At 40.8% G+C, this 14,969-nt stretch overlaps 1 protein-coding gene across 1 annotated transcript in view; it reads right to left on the reverse strand.

Moving 5' to 3' along the window:
* LOC122560428 (uncharacterized) overlaps positions 1–14,969 on the reverse strand; it is a 200,925-nt gene that overhangs the window by 147,958 nt on the left and 37,998 nt on the right. Inside the window, exons 46-63 of the mRNA XM_087998069.1 lie at positions 14,584–14,674; positions 13,287–13,404; positions 12,543–12,721; positions 11,828–11,974; positions 11,288–11,415; positions 10,601–10,734; positions 9,468–9,562; positions 8,515–8,674; positions 8,117–8,136; positions 7,834–7,855; positions 7,714–7,741; positions 7,370–7,451; positions 6,705–6,872; positions 3,995–4,206; positions 3,322–3,416; positions 3,026–3,153; positions 1,322–1,474; positions 235–434 (exon numbers count right to left, since the gene is read on the reverse strand). Coding sequence (XP_087854195.1) covers positions 235–434; positions 1,322–1,474; positions 3,026–3,153; positions 3,322–3,416; positions 3,995–4,206; positions 6,705–6,872; positions 7,370–7,451; positions 7,714–7,741; positions 7,834–7,855; positions 8,117–8,136; positions 8,515–8,674; positions 9,468–9,562; positions 10,601–10,734; positions 11,288–11,415; positions 11,828–11,974; positions 12,543–12,721; positions 13,287–13,404; positions 14,584–14,674 — 2,160 coding nt within the window. The remainder of the gene's footprint in view (positions 1–234; positions 435–1,321; positions 1,475–3,025; positions 3,154–3,321; positions 3,417–3,994; positions 4,207–6,704; positions 6,873–7,369; positions 7,452–7,713; positions 7,742–7,833; positions 7,856–8,116; positions 8,137–8,514; positions 8,675–9,467; positions 9,563–10,600; positions 10,735–11,287; positions 11,416–11,827; positions 11,975–12,542; positions 12,722–13,286; positions 13,405–14,583; positions 14,675–14,969) is intronic.

Raw genomic sequence — 14,969 nt, forward strand, 5'->3', positions numbered from 1 at the left:
GCTGAAATGTGAACTCAGCATGTTGTGCTTTCATCTCCCATCCCCTTCATGTACACAATAGCTGCACGGACATTCAATGGTCTTGGTCATGTCAAGAATGCCATTTCTCAGACTTTCATCTGCAGCACTCTGCTGACATTATGAGCTCTCTAATCCAGGGGAACAATTGACATGGGGCATGATAGAAATTCCCTGCTCTGAGAATATATTCAGAACAAGTTTGACTGAGCTTACATTTTCCTGTAGGAAAGGCAGCCAACTCTCAACGTGTTGTTGGAAGACAAAAGCCGGGTGGTGATGAATGGAAGATATGGAGATAGTCTGACATTAAGCCATTCATTCTTCTCTGTGTCATTAAGTACAGGAAGGTTGTTGATGAACTGAGGCCACAGACCCTCTATGATGGCAGCTCGATTAGCAGTTGGCAGATTACCCTGCAAAAGGGAAAAGGAAATAAAACTGAATGCTGCAAACACAAGATGTTGTCAAATATTTCCTCATTGTGATTCTACCATTGGATCCAGTCATGAAGATTAGCTTTCCTGAAGTGAAGATTAAGATTGAACACTGCTTACAACCACAATTAGACTTCTGAGGAAAGAAAGGCGTTGCATTCTGATTCTGAAATCAAACAGAAGGTAAATCTAATCACCACACTCTGTGATAGTGGATTCCACAGCATTGGACAAAAGTAATTGTTCTTCATCTCTGCTGAAAGATCACTACTACTTGGGCTCAAACTATGATCTCTCATTTTAAGTTGCTCCACAAGAGGACACATCTTCTTTTAATTCCCTTATACCTCAATTAGATATCCTCTCAGCCTTCTAAACTCAAGAGGGTACAGATAGAAACTGCTCCCTCTTTCTTCAGAAGACATACTCCATATATCTGGAATCAATCCACTGAACCCACTCTGAACTGCCTCCAATGCAAATATATCCTTCGACAAATAAGGGTGGGAAAATTGCATCCAACACATGAGGTGAGGATTCACTCATGCCTTCTACACTTGCAGCAATGTTTCTCTATTTTATGCTCTATTTCTTCCAATATTCCTTTCACAATGAATGCAAACATTCTATTTGGCTTCCTTCTCACCTGCTGTAACTCCACACTAGTTTTCTGCAATATGAGGACACCCTGATTCCTCTGCAATGAAGCACTCAGAAGTTAAACAATGAGTTCCATTTCTATTCTTTCGACTAAAATGGTTAACCTCATACTCAACCAAGTTCATTTCTAACTCCCACCTTTAGGCCTATTCACAGAACCTGTCCATATCCACCTGTATATTTCTTATTTCTTTCTTGCAACTTACTCGGGTTTGTCGATTGAATTCATCCACAAAGACAGCCAGGTACTGAATGGGTTGGATACGGAGTAAGAACGCAGTCAGAATATTGTTGTTGTCAATGAAGCCAGGCATACTCAGAACATCAGCCACATCCCTGGGGTCAGTGACATTCAATACCTGAAAAACCAAACACAGTTCATCGTTTCATTCAGATAACCAGGAGCAGGTTGTGCACTGCAATCAAATGCACAAATTAAATCAAACTAAGTTTGCAAAACATTATGGAAAGCCAATAATTTGGAAGCTTGTCTCCTAAATGCTCAGACTCTCTCCACCGTCTCAATAGCACAAGTGAGGGTTGTGAAGGAATACTCTTCACTTCCCTGGATGAGTGCAGCTCCAATATGACTCAAGAAACTCAACACAAAGAGGACAAAGCAGCCCACTTGATTGACACGCCATACGCCATCTTCAACAGTTGTTCCCTTCGCAAGGCAGAGTGGCAGCAGTGTGTTCCATCTTCAATATTCACCGCAGCAACTCACCCCACGCTGCTGCGCATGAACCTTTTCAACCCACCAGCTACACCACTTCAAAGGACAAATGCGGCAGTCACATGGGAGTATAACACCTCAGTGCCACATTATTCAAACGAAGCTTATAAGTCGCTTTGTCAGGAATATTGCCCATGTTTTACCTTCACTTTTATAACACCCATTGGAAAAAATGGAAACCTTACTTTACTTTTCTCAGTTTGAAACTTTTCATAAACCTACCTTAGACAGCTTCATATGTCTCTCTACATCTCGAAACAGCAGCAAAAAATGACAAAAGGCAAGTTAAAGATAGAATCTATCTGACAACTCCTGCCCTAAGCTGTGCTCAGAAATAAATCAGCTTCTGATCATATGGATTGTAAGCTGGAGGCGGACAAGCCAGCAAGGGTTATTCTGTCATTGAGAATAATTGTACTGCATTCCTTGGAATCTTCAGCAAAAACAGAGAGCCCATCAGTTACACAATGATCGCTGACATGAGCAGGGCTGGGCAGATGGTGGCGCTGTGTGGGCAGTGGGGCTTGGGCAGATATTGACATTGTATGTAATGTCCTATGGCCATTGGCGAGAGGGATTTAGAAAAGTCCCTGACACAGCGTAAGCTCCAAGGCTCTACAAACAGGCTCCTCCAGCAGGGCCTGACAATTGAAAGTGGTTGCCAGACAGTTATCTTCGCAATTTCAATGAGGTACGACACTCCGTGTATTAAACCATCCATAACTGTCACGGATTATAGAGCTTTTCTGTTTATTTCATGGATGTACTATATCTAAACTGCTTGCGTTTTCATTAATTAACAAACTATCTTAAATTCCTGAGGAATGATTAACTGCCAAAATACAGAACTAAGGGTCCAAATACAAAACTCGTACACCAATTCCTCTCAGGCTTCAAACAAAACAAAGACACACGTTATGACTCTCCAGGTAAATGCGATTACTGTAGTTCGATATTTGTTGGTTTGCATTAACATGGTGGGACAAAGGGCCTGTTTCTATGTTGTCGAACTCTGTAATTGTAATAGAGAAGGATACACTCACACAGCTCTACTGTCAGACTAAACTTGACAGTCATTGTAGCTGCTACTGTCATGTCAGATAAATAATATTGACCAGGAAACCCAGAGAGCCATCTGCATCCCACCCCAGAACAGAAATCATTTTGCTTTTACCTCATCAACACGATTGGAAGGAAGCAGAAAAATTGCTTCTGACAGAGTCAGCAACTCGCGAAATCTTTGGAAGTTGACGTCCAAGTACAGAACAAAACTGTTGTTTTCATAACAGCGAAGTTGGAATTCTGGGAGAAAAACAAAACATATTTGCAAATGTAAATGTCAACTTCTCATCAATTCTAACCAGGTGAAACATAATTACAAATCAGGAGAACACACCTTGAGTTAATTAGCACCAAGTCTCTGGAATCAGAACTTCATTTACTGTTCTGTTGACTCACAACTTGATTTACCTGAAGCGTTGAGGTAACCAAGAATCCAGACTCTCAGCACAGTCGCTCTTGTTCCACGTGGCATATCCCTGAATCCATTGCTCAGGCCTTTGGTGCTGGATGAAGAAACATTTACAACGTTAATTCTGAGATATTAAATCTACTGTTGGCTTTAAACTGTTAAGAGAACAATTTCAGAATTCCTCCCTAACAACAGTCGATGTTCAGCTCTACTGTCAGTCAATCAAAGCTGTTTCCAGTGTCTATATTATAGAAATGAACCTTTCATAATGATCATCACCAAAACAGGTTGATAAATGTCTTCTCGTTAAATGACTACCTCCTTCTTCAGATGGTCTAATTCCGAGTGCAGTGCAATTCCATCAGTTATTTTCTCATACCTCAGGTGACTGAGAAAGCCTTGAGAGTTGCAACATTTCAATGAGTTCCAAGATCTTACTGTATTTTTAATTACAATGATAAAACACATGAGTTTCTGTCTAGAAGCAGTGACACACTGATAGTCACCATTCCCTGGTCCTGATGTGAGCATGGTTCTTCAGATTCACCACCATGTGATCCTTTAAATCACATGTGCTCCCTTGCCATTTATAGTTAAATAGATTTGCTGTAGGTCATTGTTATAATTAAACACAAGGAAATAAATTATTGTAATAGAGAAGGATACACTCACACAGCTTGGAAACCATCACAGGTTATGTTCCTCATCAGGAGGCGGTTCAGCACTGACTGGGAAATACCAGCAATGAAAGGCCTCAGTCTCTCCTGGAACCATTTCCTCAGGAAATCTGCATTGGTTAAGTTTTCATTGGTCTTCACAACCTCCCACAGAGCATTCATGAACGTGATCTTTGCCATCAATGGAATCAATGATGTGTTCAGGGTCTGAAACAAGCAATAACATGTGTTTAAGTTTAGTTACCAAGAAGATTCATACCACATTCCAGGAACAGCTTCAAAGCTCAGATGCTACTCAGTAATGCACCAATCCATGGAGTAGGGAAGATCAATGCCTCAAACAACTATTATAGTGCTCGGCAGCAGTTAAGAGCATACAGCTTTAGACTAACAAACAGTCACATGGCAAGAGATCCAGGACATTCAGTAGGGAAAAGGGGACACTTCCTTGGATTCATTCCCCAAGACAGAAATTGACATGTGCAGAAATTAAAAGAGGGAACGTGTTGCTGTGACTGTCATGAGGTCAGCCAGCAGGAAGTCAGAAATAGGAGCCACAGGCTGGAGCCTGGAATGGGAGCAGAGCGAGCATGTCCCGAATCTCGGAAGTGGAGCTTTGCGTGGGAACAGTGCAAGCCCAGGCTGGCCAGGGGCACGAGTTCCAGAGGTGGATTGTGGGCTGGAGCCTGATGTGTGGAAGCAGCGAGGCCTCGTGCTCTGATGTCTGGAAGGTATGGACTCAGTGAAAAACAACTCGAACATTAGCATTTTTAAAGATCTCTTTATTATCATTCTAGACTTTTTAAACTTTGTGTTTCCATGCTTCTCTTTTTTAAAATATTTTAATTCTGTAACAACACTTAAACTATCTGAACCGAGGTACCCTGTACCTAAGATGACACCAAGAGACATTACAAAGCTTTCACTGTACTCACTGTCAAAGGCTATGTCTTTGTAAATAATGGGTGACTGGTGGTGGGATGCCAGACTCTAAAGGGTTATTTCACATGTGGGGCAGTGATATCATTCCTATCTCTGAGACAGAGGACCTGGGTTCAGTCCCACCTACTCAACAGCTATACCACAATATCTCTGAACATGTTGATCAGAAAATAGGTGGAAATTTTAAAATCTACATCAAAGCTGAAAAGGCCCAGAATCCATGGGGTTTCCCATCATACTGACTGCACAGCGGTAGGAAGTGGGCTGTAGTTTAGGTTCCTGGGACACTGGGATGAGCTGTGGAAGCATGGCACCTGTACAAGCCTGATGGGTTGAATCTGACCAGAACTGGGATTGAGTTCCTTGTGCAGCGTTTTGTTGGTGTTGGGTTTTAAACTGACTCAATAGCAGTGAGGCAGCCAGGAGAGAATATTGGCAAGTAACACCAGAGTGCAGGAAACTGAGAGAGGTAGATAGCCCGAAAATAGAGAAGAATAAGTTAACAGATGGTGTCGGAGAAAAGGAGCAGATATGGAAATCCACAACAGCATCGCTCTGCATGTATGAGAAAATAGTGAGTCTATGGTCAATTGGGGAGTTATGGTCAATTGGGGAGTTACGGTCAATTGGGGAGTTACGGTCAATTGGGGAGTTACGGTCAAAAATTGCCACATGGGAACAGGAATACTGCAGCAATAACAGAGAGCTGGCTGGAGAAACAGGAGGTCTAAGTGTGAAATATAGGAGGTGACAAAGCATTCAGAAAAGATGGGAAAGGAAGAAAGGTAGAGCAATGGGGTTTTTGATTAGAGAGCATTGCAGCACTGGAGAAAGAGGACATTTCAGAATGTTCAAGGACAGAACTGATTTGCCGATGGGAAGGAATGAGAAGGATGCAATAACAGTTACAGAGAGGTGTAAATGCCACCAGCACATTTATACTGGGGGTGGGGGCTTTAAGTCCATGTGTCTTCTCTGGAATAGTGGCAATTTAAGGAACACAGAAGGCAAGCTGTCCGAGATTGTGTTCATAAAAATTTCCCACATCACCATACGTCTAACACAACAAGAAAGGAGGCTGTTTCTCAAGAATACATTGGATCAAGTAGATTGAGTGATAATGGAGGAACATGTGGAGGACATAGATTGTTATATTTTTACAGCGCTGTAGAGGCCTACTCATTAAGTATATTCAAGATTGTGATAAACACTGCTTTTGAATCAGTGCAGAAATCAAGGGATTTGGGGATGATGCAGGAAAATGGTGTTGAGAATTATGAAATCATCCATTATTTCATTCAACGGCGGAGCAGACTTGATTGGCCAAATAGCTGACCCCTGCACCGACACTGTACAGCAGTACGGTCATAGAGGCGCCTGTTTTCAGTGTAAAAGCGAACCTGAAACTCAGGCCAGCAAGGAAAACCCAAACTCTTAATGAATCCAATAACAGTGCAGGCTGCATGTTACTCAAATCAGGAAGACCTCAAGTTGCAGCTTTGACAGGGCTCAGACAAATAGGAAATATTGTAATGAGTCACATATCAACAAAATATTGCAGATGCTGGAAATCTGGAACAAAAACAGAAAATGCTGATCTGAAACTCAATTCTTTTGAACAAGAGTCATATGGGACTCAAAGCATTAACTTTGTTTCTCTCTCCAAAGATGCAGCCAGACCTGTTCATTTTTCCTTGCATTTCCTGTTTGTGTTTTGAATATTTCCACGCCTTTGTACTTAACGTTTGCTGGAAACGATTTACCTTGTTGTTGAAGTCGTCCAGTGCCTCATTCAAAGTGGCTCTGTTAAGTTTCTGAACAAACACAGTCAGTGCCATTTCATCTGACCTGTTCAGAGCCTTTGGACCAACAAAGCACTCAAATATACTTGTCAAAGCATCACTACTTAAACCTGAACGCAGCAGATCAGTCTGAAAAGAAACACATTAAAAGTAAAGCTTTTATTCATTGTACTTATGACGTTTTACACATACATTTAGATTTAATTCACGGCATGTGAGTGTCGCAGGACTTGGCAGCATTTATTGCTCATCCCTAATTGCTCAGAGTTGAGAGTCAACTACTTTGCTGTGGGACTGGAGTCACATGTAGTCCAGACCAGATCAGGATGGCACATGTCCTTCCCAAAAGCACTGCACTGACCAGATGGGGTTCTAAAGACCAATATATCGCAGTGCAAGGGTCGAGATGTTAAGAGAGAGGTGACAATGTAGAATTGGATGTCATCAGGGGACATGGATGTAAACAGTGTGCCAATCAACTCATTCAATTCAACAAGTCATCAATGTCATCATCAGATCGACAAAATTCAGTCTTTGGTGGGAAAAGTTCTGCAATTCATTACTGTATTTGAATGTAAACTGACATAGACATTTCTGTGTAAAATGTGGAACATGACTGAGCTTACCTGAGCGCATGCATAGTCTTTAATGTTGAAATCGCACAGTTGGGTCTTGTTAACATTAATCAGGAAATTATTCAAAGCAGAACTGCAGAGAAAGAAATAAACCTTCTCTTAGGAATCAAAATACACTCAGGCACAAACAACAGAACAATTGGATTGAGCACTCAGCACGACGCATTATTTAAAACCAATCAAACGTCTGATTTAAGTTTTCACATAAATGCTAAGACATTCACACTGTGTGCTCTGAGTTGTTGCACTGAAAACTGAAGGCATTTATCAGCAGGTTGAGCAGACCACTACAACATGGTCTGATTGGAGGAAAGGTATTCTCCACAAATTCTCACCTGTTCACAGCTCGGCACAGCGCTGTTTCTGTTTGAAAAGTGAAAAAGACATCTTAATATGTAGGATTGATCTCAGCATGAATAACTGACAAAATTAACAAATTTACAAAAGGTACTCACCATTATCTGTGGTATTACCAGGCTAAGGAGAACAAAGCACAATTTTACTTTTGTACAGAACCATCTTAAACTTGTACTATGAATGCAGCTTGCAAACAATGTATGTATGTAAATACAATTGTAGGTCATAAAACCAATTTAAACCATTTCCCATAACCAATAATACATACAAGTTTAAAAACAAGCACTGTGCAATTTAAATCACAGCAATTCAGACAAAATGTTGGCTTTGCAGACACATGCTCCAGACCCATTTGAAAACAAATTATTGAGTCAGCCTTACCCTATCAGTAGGTCTCGGTTCTGAAAATGAAAGATGATTCTTGTTAAATGGTGTTACAAGTAATTTTCCATCATTATTAGTCAGACATCATTACATTCGGTTCGATTATAAATAATTCACCTGGCCTACAGTTGAATTTACAACTGATCCTGGAAAAAATGAAATCTCTGAAATGTTTACTTTGATTGGCTTCCTTATTTCCAGACTACAACCTACTCATTATTTTACACATGCTTTTACAGAACTAATTGGCATAACAGTAAATGCTGGCCCCTTAAACCATGGATCCCACAGCTTCGCTAAAAATGTTCGAAAAGTATTGTGGAGGCTTTCACACACACAGCAAAACGCAACTGGTATTTGTGCAGGGTACCTCCTGACTTCAGTGAAGCCATTACCTGGTGAAATTTCAGGAATTCCGCCTGTCAATCCCAGTCTCCTGACTTCAGACTCAGTGTGTGCGGCCACCCAGACGACCACGACAGTTTCATTCGCACCACGCTGAAGATCCCCAAGGTTAATTCCAAGCAGGTTAATCAGATCCTGGGAAGTCAGGTTCTGAAACAGAAACAACATATGACATAATGAATCCGCTGGGAGTCATTTACACCCCTTAACCATGGTGACTCACAGTAACTGCAAATATTAGGTACATATCGTACATCCATCTAAGAATATTCTATTTTATAGTTAATAATGCAAGCCGTCCCAGTAAGTAGCTGTTGGTATTCTGCAGAAAGTCTGGTGGAGCAGAATAGAACCAGAGATAATCTTTACATGTATTTTTAACAACAGATGTCCACAGGGATTCATATTCATTGGACTTCAGAAAAATGAGGAGGCATTGCTTGAGGGATATAAACTATTCAAGCGCAATGAAAAAAGGTGGATGCTGAACAGATATTCCCAATTGTCGGACAGTCTCGAACAAGAGATGATAGAAGCAGAGTTAGAGGAGGTAGGTTCAAAACCTGGATAGGGAGAAACTACTTCTCTCAAAGGGTTGTGAATCTGTGGACCTCACAGCCCCAGAGTGCAATGCAGGCAGAATCAATCAACAGGTTCAAGAAAGAAATTGATAAATTTTCTATTTTTAACATGCTTGTTAGCATTCAATCACAACTGTATTTGTGATTGCCAAAGCATATGGTCCTGGGTGACAGCAAGTGCAGCCAGACTGAATGATCTACAATGGGATCATCAGCTGGATCACAGCAACAGCAGCAATCAGCTGTATCCTTTCTGGCTCAAAGGGACACTGCACAGGAACGAAGATGAGACTTGACGAGACATAAAAATGGAAATGCAATCACTGCCACACTAAAATATTATCAGAACAATACAATCGTACCCTGACTTCTTCCGGATTCAACCCGATGAAGGTTTCAAAGTCCATGTTGATGCTGTTATTTGCAAGAAACCTCAGATCATCAGCTGTAGCACCACCTGAAGACAAAGAGACAATTTTTAGTTGCCCGGGGCCCAATGGCATGTTACAAAATTGGGAGAAAATTTCGATAGAGAGACAATTGACAAATGAGGAGAAAACGTAAAAAAATTCAGGAACAGAAGCTGAGGCAATTGCTTGGGATCAGGCCTTAACCGGAATGTGGATGTGTTTCCGATGGATGGGTAACTGCTGTCACTCCCCGTGTTCACGTACAAGTGTGGGAGAGGTCATGGGATGCTCCAGGAGTGCAGACACAACACTGCATCATCCTGCTCACTCATTCCACACTTGATGGGTGCTGCATTGGTTTCTGCACTCAGCTTACTACAGTCTACAAAGACTTGGAAAAGTGATGGATTTGCTGCAACAGTGCATCCGGTTCCCTCCTGAAACAGCAGAGATGATTCCAGGCATCCAGAAGATCATCGGAAATAGGAGCAGGAAGAGACTATTCAGACATCTGAGCCCACTCCATTATTTACACAGATCATTCCTGATTTCCTGATCTAACACCATTTCCCTGCACTGGCTGCACATCTCTTCACATTATTTCTGTTGATTTCATTCAATGTAAGAGCACTGTAACTAACTGATTCAAGATATAATCAACCCATCACAAACGTGTCAATTGAATGTTTAACCATCTCGGAAAGTTAAATTACAGTCTGACTTCAGTGAGAATGATGCAACATTCAAATAAAGTTCCTGCTGTTTTTGTTCCAATTAGACAAGATTTTCACCAATACATTTTGGTTCATACAATAAATTATTTTCCTCAAATCTCAGTTACAACATTTGACAATTACCAGTAATTAAAGACTGCAATCAATTTGGAGGAAATTATTCAATCTTATCTGCTCAGACAGAAACTGTGTAAACGTGGGTCCTGAAGTTCTGCCAATCTGAGCTCCTGAATTTCAGTGTGTTCCTGTGGTGCCAACAGTGAGCGAGAGTGAACTCCAGATCAGACCAGCAGAAACTCCACCCATCAAAAGTCAGTGCTGATGAGGTTCCTCCTGAATCATTTTACTCACCAATATAGGCCTTTATCAGCTGGAAGTAGGCGATTGGATTATCTCGCTGAGACCTCAATGCTGAGAATGCTAATTGATAAAGCAAGTCCTTCTTAGACTGGGTGCACAGAGAAAGATCCAGAAATCCTGCATCCCTGTGGGAGGAAGGTTCCAATGTTAGTTTTCTTTCATGCTTCTGCATTGCCACCTGACAGTGCATTCCCAGCCCAAAGATTTACCCAGTCATTTATTGTGGTACAGTGAGGTGGGCCAATTTGGAAATCACATCTTCTGACATGACTCAAGGGGCCCTTGTGGCACTGTGGAAGTGTCCCTGCCTCTGAGCCAGTAGGCGTGACTTCAAGTCCCGCCTACTCCAGGGCTGTGTAATAACATCCAGGAATTGGTTGATTAGAAAATATCTCCAGAATAATTCACACTTTTATTACAATATTAATTCAGCAAATCATGTTAGAATGGGCAGATGAAATAATCTAGTGACTTGAGGGAAGAGTTGCTGTTGTGAGGCTTTTCATAGTTTAATAGCCTGTTGATTGGATTGTGCACAAAAGCCCTGTATGCCAGGAAAGGCCAATGACTTCACAACTACATTGCACAAGAGTTGGTTGATTCAGCAATTTTGATACTGTTCGAATTGATCACATTGTACTCGACAGGAAACCAGCAATGAAAAGGGACAACACTCACGTCAAGTTTGAAATTGTCGACAGCTGCTGTTCATCCAAAGTGCACAAGTTAGCTCCACCAATAGCTTTCACAGAAACTGCATTCAGTTCACCTCCCAACTGGAGATATCGCGTAACAATGGATATGATCTATTGAAAGGTATATCCATAATGCATAGTTACAAAGTAGAACCTACAAACTTAAGGTGCTTGCTCTTCATTGCTCATTTATTCAAATTTAGAACGATGCAATATTCAAATAATGTTCCTGCAGTTTTTGTTCTATTTAGACAAGATTTTCATCAATAAATTTTGGTTTAGACGATGAATTATTTTCCTCAAATCTCAGTTACAACAGTTTGTAATTACCAGTAATTAAAGGCTGCAATCAATTTGGAGGAAATTACTCAATCTTATCTGCTTGGACAGAGGGGTCTTGCTTCTAGAAAGACTGCTATCTTAGACATTTGTGACAGTAACTTTCAGCTATCTTTCACAAGCTCGTTATCATATCTCTACAGATAACAATAACTTAACAGGGATGTTCTCCTCGTTTCAGTACCGTTGTGTTTTCCAGCTGTTGCTTCATTAATGCAGAAAGTGTCCCAACTTGAGTGATATTCCAGCTGCTGACTTCCGTCTCATTAAACACAGTCGATATGTTCCCTAAAAGTTGAATCTGCTTTTCGGGTAGTCCACTGGGATAAATCTGTGTCAAGCAACCAAAAATAATCAGATGTAGACAGTGTTTGAGAAGTTACTTGTAATCATCAAATCCAGACTCAGATTGCATTTCATGTCAGAAACCTTTAGCAATGGATTGATTTTGTGTTAATCTCACAAAACCTTGACAATGATGTTGCTGAGTGGCAGTGCAGTGCATTTGGGACGAATGGTTTTGTCCTGCTCCTATTTTCTAAGTTTCCAGTGTTTCCACAGTTCAGGTTAAAAATAGGTTGAGACCTAATAATGACTCATTATTCCCTTTCCCAGTTCAAACCACACTGCAGAGACAAAGCTGATGGAAACATTTTTACAATACCATTTGAAGAACTGTTCTCCAGCCACATGCAGTTCATGCCAACACACTTTCTCCATTTGTGACACAAAACTAAAATATGTGGCCACCTTTCTCTGTATTGTAGATGGTAGTGGTCAAGTTCTTCAACTTTATTACATCACAACTGTTCAAAATGTTTGCACTTGCAGTTACACAAAGCACGCGACATATTAAGCGAAAGGGTTATTTTGTCACTGTTTACATCATGGTCACATACCTTTAAGAGTCTCTTTTTCAGAACTTCCAGCTGAGTTGGATCAAAGGCAAGAGCTCCCAGTTGGAGCACATTGTCTTTCAGTACACGGTCACCCAAACAGAGGTCTAACTGGGATGGGGCATAGATTGCAGGGGTCAGGTCATTAATGTCTTCTGCTGCAATTAAGCCCTCGGTGCAGTCTGGAGATACAAACCTCTATTAGATCAAATGTTTCTGTTTGCTGGAAATTTTGCTCTCATAACATCAAATAGAAATCAGCAGTTTTCTATGGCAAGTCCCAGACTAGAGAAGTGCCGTCAGGAAGACATAACAAGCATTACTGACCTGCAGTTAACAAAGAACATTTAAGTATCTCTTGCTAATATGTACAGTGAATAGAAACTACCTTGCTACCTGCAAAGTGATCACTCAACTCATAGTCACATGGAAGCACTCTCTAAGCATTCAGCAGATACCCAACTACAGAACACTGCCAGCACCACACAAATTGCTGCTACATCTTATGTTCTTCTCATGGGTTTGGCTCTGCAACGTTATATTCCAATCTAACACTTCAATGATATTATATCCCACAGACCACAGCATTCTGAACTATCAGACAGAATGAAAGGCTTTTGAAAACCTCCCTTTCTATTTCATGCTCATGAACCTAAGCTGTAACACATTGTTCAAGACCAGACTTGTCCACTTCCTGCTGATTTACAAGTACATTTTATTTACACACACAACATTTTATCAACATACTTGCTGTATTGTTCGATCTTCGCAGATTGAGCTGTTTAATAAAGATCAGGATCTCATATGGAGGTCTCAAACGTTTTGCTTTCTTTACAAATCTTGGAAGAGCTTCAAGAAGGACAACCTGCATTGGACAAAATGGAAACACTGTAGGATTTCTCCAGAAAACTCTCATATCACAGTTCATACTTCTCCAGCATGAACGTTATCAAGAATATATTCTTCAGTGATGAAAACACTTGCCAGAACACACTGAGGGAATGATGGCTGCAGGGTGAGGGGAAGTTCTAACCTCATGAACAAATCAGACTCTCTAATATCCCAAATTAAATTGAATTTTCTCTTGCTAATTTCACCAAAAGAAATCTGCAGTGGTTAAAGCAGCTCCACTCTGTTCTGAATGAGCTTCTACAACTTTCACAGATACAATGATTACAAATCCGTAATGGATTCATCTCAAATTATGAGTCTCCAAATACAGACCTGAAGAAAAGGATGAAGATCATTGTCCAGGATGTTCTGGAGTACTGTGCCCAGTTCTGGTCACTCAGTTATAGGAAGGGTATTATTAAGTTGGAGATGGCTCAGGAGAGATTTACCAGGAATGCGTCGGGAATGGAAGGTTTGAGTCATAGGGAGAGACTGGATTGGCTGGGACTTTCTTCACTGGAGCACAGGAAGTTGAGAGGTGACCTGATACAGGTTTATGAAATCATGAGGGGTAGAGATAAGGTGAACAATAGGTGTCTTTTCCCTTCAATGGGGGATTTCAAGACAAGGTGAGAGGAGAAAGATTCAAAAAAGAAATGAGGGCAATCTTTTCACACAGAGAGTGGTTCATGTGTGGAATGAGGAAATGATGGGTGTGGGTACAGTTACAATATTTTAAAGACATTTGGATAAGTGTATGAATCAGAAATATTTGGACAGATATGGGCAGGTGGGTCGAGTTTTGTTTGCAATTATGGTCAGCATGGACGGGTTAGACCAAAGAGTCTGTTTCCAATGGTATATGACTCCATGACTCAATCACATGTTAAGACAGTGACAAACAGTCAGTATCTTCATTCATATTAATAGAGGCAGCATGCACATTGTAGTGGATTAAAACAGTTTTTAACGATCTACAGGGTCCAATATTTTGAGTGGGTAAAAAGTGATTATGTGACTAAGTACGTGAATTTTGATTCTCAAGAAAATTCTTGAATGGTAGAGTCTTTTATATTGCAACTAAATAATTCTGCTTGGCTACTGTCTCACAAATTTAAGTATCTGAATCAACTTTCAACCATATCAACCATACCCTGTTTACTAGAGTCCATGTGACGGGAGTCAATGTCAAAGGAAGGTTTCCGAGATCTTGGATTGTCGATGAAGACCATGATGAAGGAACACTACAGACAAAGAAAAACTGAGTTAAGAAACATGTCACTGAGAGTGCGGAGAGAAATAGGAAGTTCTCAAACAAAAGATGGCCTTCTGCCATCCTGACCATCTCGAGACAAATCCACAACACAAGTGTTGGCGAAATACAGACCTGGATTAGAGATAATCACACAGTCACTGAGCAAATCACTTGGAACCATCAGTAACAGTCACCTTATTTTCCAAAGTGTGCATGTATGTCCGATATTAGAAGGTAATTGTCTGTTATTAATACATTCCATCTGCTTTCACTCGCGTGTGCAT

This window comes from Chiloscyllium plagiosum, unplaced genomic scaffold, assembly GCF_037043375.1.
Source record: "Chiloscyllium plagiosum isolate Xiang-an unplaced genomic scaffold, Cpla_swu_hap1 HiC_scaffold_20, whole genome shotgun sequence".
Classification (NCBI taxonomy): domain Eukaryota; kingdom Metazoa; phylum Chordata; class Chondrichthyes; order Orectolobiformes; family Hemiscylliidae; genus Chiloscyllium; species Chiloscyllium plagiosum.